This window comes from Engraulis encrasicolus, chromosome 4, assembly GCF_034702125.1.
Source record: "Engraulis encrasicolus isolate BLACKSEA-1 chromosome 4, IST_EnEncr_1.0, whole genome shotgun sequence".
Lineage (NCBI taxonomy): Eukaryota > Metazoa > Chordata > Actinopteri > Clupeiformes > Engraulidae > Engraulis > Engraulis encrasicolus.
In genome coordinates, this window is record NC_085860.1 from 16,282,764 (window position 1) to 16,292,575 (window position 9,812).

Genomic DNA, 9,812 nt, shown 5'->3' on the forward strand with positions numbered 1-9,812 from the left:
CTCCTTCAGTAACATACATGCTGGTAGTGCTTCAGACAGTGTTGGGCAAGTTACTCAAAAACAGTAATGCATCACTGATTACGTGTTACTGTCTTTTCAAAATAATCTCTTACACTACAATATTACTATACTGGTATTTAAAATGTAAGGCACTACAATACTGTTGCAATACTTTAGTACAGTACATACATGTTGGTAGTGTTTCTGAAATGAACTTTTTTATATATAAATGACAATAGAATGTTGAGTACCTTTTTGTGTATTTGTGTGTTTGTTTTGGTCTGTTGTTTTAAATCTCCTTGACTGTACTAGAGGGATTTCCTCAAATGCAAGTCCATGAACACAAGAGCTGTTTTATTGCTCCAGTGGCTATTCTCCTGCATACAGCAACCAACCAACCAAGTGCACGTGAGAGAGCCTAACTTAACTTCCCCTGTACACACACACACACACTCTCTCTCTCTCTCTCTCTCTCTCTCTCTCTCTCTCTCTCTCTCTCTCTCTCTCTCTCTCTCTCTCTCTCTCTCTCTCTGTCACACGCACACACCCTACGCACAAACACGCACACACACGCACACCCTACGCACACACACACACACACACACACACACACACACACACACACCACACACACACACACACACCCTGCCCATATATAAATGATTATCCTGAGCCTACATGACCCGTGCGGCTGATCACGACTTATGTCCTACTCCGCTGCTCATGGCAAAACTCTACAATGTCATTCTTTCCCACACACAGAACCTGTGCAGTGCACTGGCCAACACAGGAAGCCATATAAAACCTGATCAACATTAGAAAAAAGCAAAAAACAATGGCCCCATTCAATGTGGGTTTCTTTTTCTTCAAATCGGGTGTAGGCCTATTACAAAAAAAACCACAACAACTAAGAAGTAAAAAACAAACAAACAAACAAAACTAAGAAGCAACGGCATGTACAGTAGATGTGTGTTCTATTTTTAGGAGATGAAATGCGGACAATACTGTGTGTGGTACCCGTTTATGTCCATCAGAAATCCCCTCTGCTCTGCTGTAGACACAACACTAATCACGTTTGTTTACAGCCAGATGTTCGGCTCAGTGTTTTAAAACCTACTGTAGGCCTTCTCTCACTGCAGTGTGTGGCTTAAACGTACACCAAAACAAGGTCAACATCTCCATATTGCTGAAATGGATGGAAAATTCTTTTGCAACGCTTACTACTTAAAAGCACAATGACATAGGCCTACACATCTTGCACATTTTTGTTGATATGCTTCTCTGACTTGGACTTAGGTTTTAAAGTCTAGGCTCCACCTCAAATCCTTATGTGCTGTTGAGAACAACTAAGTTTTGTTTATATGTTTGTCTCTGAATTGGACTTAGGATTTAAAGTCTGCCCCACCTCAAATCCTATACTCTTATGTGCTGTTGAGTACTAGGCGAATCAGTGTTTTTTCCCCTCAGTTTCCGCACCACTAGGTCAGAACAATGAGTAATTAAATACAGCCATGCATGACATGAGCATTTCTTTGGAGACATTCCTCTTAAATTGTGCGGGATACCTTTGATCACCTCTCTTTCACTCACCACAGACACACCACCACAAAGACAAAAGTGATGGCATTTTGACTAATGCTCAAAATAATTGGATACATTTGCACTTGTATACTTTAATAATCTGACTTTAATAGAAATGCTTGCTTATATGTGGAACGGCATCATGGTCTGGTGACTGTGCATCTTTTCAAAGCCAAGTTCGTCTGTTTTGAACCTAACACTAAAATCCTCCAATAAATAATCTGACTGGGACGAGGACATAACATGTTCAAAAGATTAATCTACATATATGTACACATCAATTACATTTGATCAAGATTTACCATAGTGAGTAGGCTAAATGCACTGAGTAATTAGTTCACCTAGTGTTCAGTAAGTACAACCTAACCTATTTCACTAGACCAAACTGTACTTTACAGTAGTCTGTGGGGCGATCATATTGAGTACAATTGCATGCCGAGTTTGTTGATAGAGAAAACCAGACTGCCTTTCGGAATGATCAGACGCAGTTCCCTGAGATACGACACGCTCAAGATACAAATTCTTTACACAAGAGATTCGCAAACAGGTGTGTTATCCGAGTCCTGACTGTGCATTGAGCTCAGCCCTGTGTCTGAGTCATCATCGTTTGTAGCTCGGCTCTTTGAGAGCCCCCTTGCTTGCTCAACCCATCCGCTGTTTTTCTCAATAGAAGGCAACGTTTCGGTTTCCACAACAGGTAAATCTCCTTTGCTGTCCGGTGCAGGTTCGTCCTCGTCTACGTCCAGCGAGTCCACTTTCTCCAACAACGCAGCCAGTTCCCTCTCTTTCGCCTCCCACTGCTCCTGGCTCATGTCCAAGTCGCTTTTGATAGTTTCCAAATCAGTGTTCAAACGCAATCCAATGTACAAACTTGTGTCCAGTTGAGTCTTGACTCGCTCCTCTTCCAGTTGTAATTCATTCTCTGACAAATTCTCAACCTCCGGGGCAGCGGCGGCGTCTGTTTGGGGTGGCACCGTGGTAACTCGGATAGCCAACTCCTCGGCGATACTCTCTGTGCTGTCTTTATTGGACAGCTCCTCTTGTCTGCGCTTCATCCATCGTTGATTTAACTCTTCTTGAATTTCACCTGTGATATTTTCCAGGAAAGCCTCTCGTGCAGCAAGCTCCTCTTGAAGCTTGATAACTTCCTCGCACCTTGACGCATACTCCTCAAACTGTGCAATTGTCTCTGAGGAACAGGCAAGGTCTGGGTCGGTCGACTCACTCTCCGAACCCCCCTGATCAACCATATAGGTGTCCTGTACATAGTTGATGCCATGCCGTTTAATTCTGTCAAAATGAATTTTGGCCTCGCACTGTTCAATTTCGCTGTCCAGCTCCTTGATCCGCTGTATTTGCTGGCGAATCGTATGATCTTGGGAAATTACGAGGTGTACCAAAGTCTCCATTTTCTCTACGGATGACTTGTCCCTGGAAACAGTAGCTACCTCACGTTTCTTGTTGATTTTGTCCAACTTTCTGAAAGCTTTTCGGACGATTCGCCGCTGTTTCTCTTGAGAGAAAGCCATGGTGACTCGCGCGGTCCCCTTGTATGCTGCTGCGCACGGGCTCTCTTTACTGGGCACCACGCGCGCCTCAGCGCTCCTCGGTCCGTTGTTCGGCAGAGACGCCTCGTTCTTCACCAACACAAACCGCACGTTTTCTTGCTCGTCTCCCCAGGCGCTCCAGAGACGGAGAATTTTAGTTTTGTTGGGTAGTATCCTCTCGAACCCCCTCCATTTCTCCACAATGCAGTAGGACTGGGGCGAGCCGGAGAGCATGGCAGCGGAGGCGCCCTGCTGCAGGTTTTGGTCCTCCAAGAGCACCTTGACAACATCCGCACAGGTGGTGCGTCTCGACAGTCCCGAGACAAGTTTCTCTTCTCTACACACCCACACAGATATCTTACTATCATCGGGCTCCATTCTGCCCTCCATTTAGTTCAGAATAAGTCCTAAAAGTAGACTCCTGACAGGGTTTTTTGTTCCCTGAGGTCGCCACCCCTACTGCAACCCGCAAGTTGACGAGCGTTTAATTGATAACTTCATCTTCAGTCACCATCTCTAATCATGAAGTCTGCATTGTTCATCAAACGGTAGTTGCATCAGTCTTGGAGATCAGCTTATTCCCAGCGACCAGGCGCAAAAGTTGTCTGTTTTCAGAGAGCCCATGGCAGCTTTCCACTTGTGCGAGTGTGAAGTGTCCCGTTCCCACTGACGCGCACGTCAGCCTTGCTAACTTGTTCTGCCAGAGCCCAGGCAAACAGCACGCTCTATCTGCACAAACACCCCGCCTCCTGCTTTTTCGAAAGATCACATGACACCGCCGGTGCAACCCAAACCCTCTCCAAGCACAACGGTAACAAATTAACAGTATATCCCTCCTTTCATATGCCCTAGTGTTAAAAGGCACTCGGGATGGGCATCACAATATTATAATAGTTACAATATTAGAATAGTAGACATCAAAGGTTCATGTAAGACCTCAATGCAATGCGCGTAATGTAACCCCTAGAGCCAATATATATATAAAAAACTTTCTGGAGCAAAGAAAAGTCTAGATGACCATCAAACAAAGTACTGTCATAAAAGCTGCATAAAAGATACATGAATCCAATACACCTCTGAGAGGTTATGGCTTCATGTAACATGACAGTTTTGGCTTTCTGAAACATTGTTTGGGGTGGTATTTTCCCATGATAATTACTGACACCGTAATTTATTGTCACGCCAGACTTGCCCGAGGGACGGGCTGGGCCCCACCGAATGACACAACAAGGTAAAGGTAAAGACGTAAAGCAGCACAGCAAACACTTCATAGTGATTCATTTTAATACATCTGGTTAAAGTTAAAAGTAGGCAAAGCCTATGTAAAGGTATCTAATCTGTCGTAATAACCTATCTTCTAGGTAGGTCTACTTCTAACCTATTTTCCTGGCTAATCAAAAGCCAGCCAGGAATTGGCTCATTTTGGTTTCTACAGAACAGAGAGAAAATGAGAGAATGAGAGAAAATACGCATTCACTCCACAAACATTCTTTTACTTATACAAAATACTCAGTTATGAATTTTGATGTTATGCTGGTAATGCCACAAACTATACCCCAGTATGACCTAACTTCATGGGTAAGTCTTTTTCTTTTTTTAGATAGCGGGTAAAATGTTTTTTGTGTGTGTTGAAAGGGACTGGAAGCATACTGTAACATCTGTGCTTATGGGAAGCCACACAACAACACCATGGTCCTCTGATTCTCTGGGGGAATGTTTAAATCTGCAATAAGACCACCCGGCCCTCTGCTCACCATGGGAGAGAAACACCTACGCAGCCTATGGGCCTGATACCATAAACCCCAAGGCTGCCAGTGCTGCATGTGGCTGCTGCATTGCAACTCTGCCTACTGGACCACACATTCTCCTATTCAACTCCACAGTAATAGGATTTGCATGTGATTACGCTCAGACTATATTGGTTAGATTCAGATTTGCATCCTTGTTTATGCACCAAGCTGATCTGGACTTCATCAGGCAAGGCAGGCGGGCGGGCGGGCAGGCAGGCAGGCAGGAAGGCCCCCACTCCTGCCCCAGAGTTAACCCTCTTTAACTGGATATACTCCGTGGAGAGGCCAACATCTACTGATGAAAAGCAACACTCACTCTCCACACTACATAGGTCATGATCAATATCTGAAAGCAAAATATACTAAACAAGGAGATTGCACTGACTGAGTACAAATCATTATTTTCCTGACAGTTGTATCATTATAATTGTTGATGATACCAGGCTATAACAACAACAACAACAACTATAATAATAATAATAATAATAATAATAATAATAAGAAGAAGAAGAAGAAGAAGAAGAAGAAGAAGAAGAAGAAGAAGAAGAAGAAGAAGAAGAAGAAGAAGAAGAAGGATAAAAACAATAATAGATATAAACATATAAACATTTAAAATATTAAAAATGTTTTTTTTCCAGTACAGAGGTTTCTGTTTACCTCAATGGGCCCTTCCTGGTTAAATGAACTTCAAATAAATAAATAATTAAAAAAGACCTCAGAGGTTACTACACACATTGTAAATAGGCTTACATCTGAATCACAATAAAGCGGCTCATCGTGCATCTGATGTGTTTGCATGTTCTGCCATCTGGTGGTGGAAACCTCAAAGTGCAAATGACTTGTCCTCTCCTACAAATCAATCTAGCAATACTGCCCTCCAGCGTTCATAATCTGCATGATGGAAGACTGCTTTATAAAATGGATCATATTTATTGAACCACGTCTACCTTTATTGCATACATTTTAAAGCAAAGAGCAAATTGAATACAATATTGTATTTCACCATCACTGATTATAGACACAATGTATTATACGTAACGTTCCATAGGCGTAGCTTTGCCCCACTCTACTGTTTTTACTTTGCTGTTGTATTTAAAGTAAAAGGGCAGTGCAGTGAGCAAATTTACTCACAGTAGTGTCATTAATTGGGAGATTATGTTAATGGAAAAAAGGATTAGGCCTATAAATAAATACATATACTAATTGTGTGTGTAATACTTAGTAAGGGTAGCTAGCGTCCAAAAGGATGAAATGTCTGGCTGGGCCCGGAACAATGTGAAGGGCCCCCTCACTTAACACATGCAGTGTAATAAGGACCCAAGTCTGGGCCCCCATGCACCCTGGGCCCCCATGCACCCTGGGCCCGGGACAACTGACCTGTTTGCCCCCCCATTTCAGTTTACAACTGTGTGTAGAGTTAAGCAAACCGTGATGGGTTTTGCATTGTAATACCATATACAGAACTGCTGATTTTTTGAAGGTGCACTGTTTAGGATGGTATTGCAACTATGCTGCTCATTGCAACAGTGCTGCCTATTGCCGAATTTGATCTTTTCATTAAAATGTACTAAGTAATGAACCAATAGGCTATTTACTAGTATGGTCAAAGTAGCCTACAGTAAGTTTTGCAGCTAAAAATTTTTATTTCTGGAAATTCAAATTGGTGGACCATGGCGAAGATCCCACTTTTCATGAATGAAAAGTGCAATTTTCCCTGTCATGATGAATACTTAGAATTTGATGCTGGTGGTAAGTCAGTATTTGTTAAAAAAGGGTGGCATTTGTGAATAAGCAGCATGAATTCTGGAAATTAACTACAAAAAATATTGCACCTATAAAAATGCCTTTGTGAGGCAGCGTACTGATTCAAATGCGGTATTCCACAAAAGTGATAATTTAATTGGGCATGATATCGCTGGGCAACTAATAATAGATTTACAACTAAAAAGCTGAGCTAAGTTATCAAGGATAATCACTATTCACCAAATTGGAGTTCATTTTTACGTGAATGTATGTACAGAATTCAGATACAAGTAAATGTGTGATATGTGGCTGGACTTGTTAGTGTTATCGTGTGACTGGGCACCTTCATGTTTTCCTTGGGGTGAATAAATTGTGTCTACATTACCCAGACTCCTCTAGCCCAACCCCAAGAGGAAACTTCATGCCAAAGTGATTATAGAAGAGACCAAAATGATTGGCAGCTGAGTTTTACTTGCATCTGGCTGGTGGGAAGGTTCCAATGTCACCCCCTTCCATTATCACAGAGGAATTTCTCTGTCCTATTTCTTTACAAAGTGCCCTCCTACAATAGTCTCGGTTTAATCATCGAGCCCATATTTTATTTTTAAATGTCTTTGTTTGCCTTAATGGTGAGTTTATTGAATATTCTGAGTAAGGTATTTCCCTTGATTCGTTTAGGCAAATGTACTCCAAACCCAGACCAGGGGGTCGTTTCTCGACAGTGCCTTTGCTAACGACGTTAGCCATTTTGTTCGTTCTTAAGACCAACGTTGTAACCAAGGTCTTAAGTCGCTCGTAAGACAGTCTTCCGGCTTGGTCTTGAGTTGTTCTTAAGTTGTTCTTAAGTTGTTCTTAAGTTGGTCTTGCTCCTGACATTTCAGCGTCTTGGGGCAGGTTCAGGCAGAGTTCAAGTGACAGTGATTGATTACTGCCACCAAGTGCACAAGCGTCTAACTTTTACCACACAAAATGTCCAATGATTAGACAATTTTAAATATATTTGTTTGTGTATGCCGTCTTCCTGCCAGCAAGTCCTTACGTCCAACGTAGGCCACAAGAAAAATAATTGCCATTAAGAATGTAACTCTGTTTTGAGTTTAATAAAAAGAGATTTAAAAAAAACAAAACAAAAAAAAAGCATTGTGCCTGAAGATGTGCAGGAAGATTGAAAGGTGCGTCAAACACAGTAGGCTACACATGACATCTTTATGAAAGTCGTTAAATACCTGTGAAGACAATCATGCCCCCAAAATCCACCACAATAACCAAATGTCGCTGTACATATCACTGCACAATAAAATCGCGCCAAATAACTTCGCAATGGCGTCAGCCACACGGTCCACTGTCACTGCGCACGAGGGAGAGGAGGCAGAGAGTTGCGAATATGCCCGAATTGCGCGCACGCACGCGCGCACACACACACACACACACACACACACACACACACACACACACACACACACACACACACACACACACACACACACACACACACAGTGAGAGAGAGAGAGAGAGAGAGAGAGAGAGAGAGAGAGAGAGAGAGAGAGAGAGAGAGAGAGAGAGAGAGATGGGTGGAAGTGGATATACTGGATATACTGTTGTGCAGATAAGGCACCTGCGCTTAATTTAAAATTCAGCCGAAATGGATATGTTACCAGTTACCACCAGCAAGTGAGAATTAGGATAGTATACATGCCATCACGCTTTCACCGGCCATTTCTGTGTAGTTATTTGGAGTGATTATGCTACTGTGATATGTAGACCGACATTTGGTTATTGGGGATGGATTTCGGTGACATGATTGCGTTGACAAGTATTTAACGACTTTCATGGAGATGTCATGTGTACTGTGTTTGACGGACCCTCCGTGCATCATCCCTTCCTGCACATCTTTACGCGTAAAGCTCATAATGGCAATTGTTTTTCTTGTAGCCTATTTTGCGCGTAAGGGCGTGCAGGCAGGAAGACGACATAAGCAACCAAATATAGATTTTAGAGTGATCGATTCCTTTCAGTTATCATTTCAAACATCATTGAACTGTCCACTCTGCGTGGGGAAGGACCTCGCTGTTGTCTCGCACTTAGAGTTCTTCTACATGCGTTCGGGTGTTGGCAGTGTCAGAGGCCAGCCCGAAGGCATGCCTTTGGGTTTACAGAGTTTAAGCTTAAAAAATAGCCTACATCTGATCAACTACAGTAAGACTGAGCTTTCTCCAGCAAGCGCCTTGAGTCACTTCAAGTTAGAGATATGGGTAACAACGGTTAGACATATATTTGACCCACAACAGAGACCCAAAGACAGCGCGACAAGTGTGTGTGTGTGTGTGCGTGTGTGTGTGTGCGTGTGCGTGTGTGTCCATATTCTCAACCCTCTGCCTCCCGCAGAGTAACCAGGTGGCCGCGTAAAGTAGGCTAAATGTGCAAAGTAAAATGATCCCAATGTGATCTTGCATGCCTTTCAGAGCAGGCTATCCTCCCATTATTTCATAAAGCTGCATTTTGTCCAGGGTTGCGATGTACGTGGGTTGGAGTTCGTGTAGGGTAATATAGACAGAAAAGTTTAATTAATGTGAGTGTGCAATCCGACCATGTTGTGCGCGCGTGGGTATTTGTTTCCCACTGCGACAACATATTGTGAAAATTAGAACTGAAGCGGACTCAGAGGAGAATATTATGGATGTTAGAGATTTAAAAGTCCATGCATACATTTATCCCTTCGGGTCTAGAATCATTGCTATTACCCTCCGGCAAGGCATGACAACCACTCATCCACCAACCACCGGTTTCTGAGAGAAGTACTGAAGACTTATCGTAAATTGATTTAGCAAAACCGGAATAAAATATAAGACATTGTGACATGTAATGCATTATTTGGTTTCTGCTGTCGAAGAGGGATGGTTTTGAGGGCACGGTTGTGTTGACAAAGATTTGTGGACTTTGATAGCGTTGTAATTAGGCTTTTGTATCTGACAGCCACGTGAATCATGACGCCGTCACTAGGCCTACTTTGTTTGCGACCAATGCAGCCGAGCTGAGGCGAGACACTCCAAGCATTTCCGAAGACTTCCTCGTCTGAGAACGTACGTACGTACGTCCAAAGGTTGGTCGCGACTTCGGTCGGTCTTGCGTCTAAAGACCAACGTAAGACCAA

At 42.9% G+C, this 9,812-nt stretch overlaps 1 protein-coding gene across 1 annotated transcript; it reads right to left on the minus strand.

The window, feature by feature from the left end:
* Positions 1 to 675: 675 nt before the first annotated feature.
* Positions 676 to 3,809, minus strand: rassf10a (Ras association domain family member 10a). The gene is made up of 2 exons (XM_063196034.1): positions 1,406 to 3,809; positions 676 to 1,317 (listed from the first exon to the last, which is right to left on the minus strand). Exon 1 carries the CDS (start codon positions 3,516 to 3,518, stop codon positions 2,106 to 2,108), a length of 1,413 nt encoding a protein of 470 aa, XP_063052104.1. The 5' UTR covers positions 3,519 to 3,809; the 3' UTR covers positions 676 to 1,317; positions 1,406 to 2,105.
* Between the last annotated feature and the right edge of the window lie 6,003 nt (positions 3,810 to 9,812).

Bases quoted from the DNA above. Each gene is read 5' to 3' on its own strand.
- rassf10a (XM_063196034.1), bottom strand. From the start codon at position 3,518: ATGGAGGGCAGAATGGAGCCCGATGATAGTAAGATATCTGTGTGGGTG.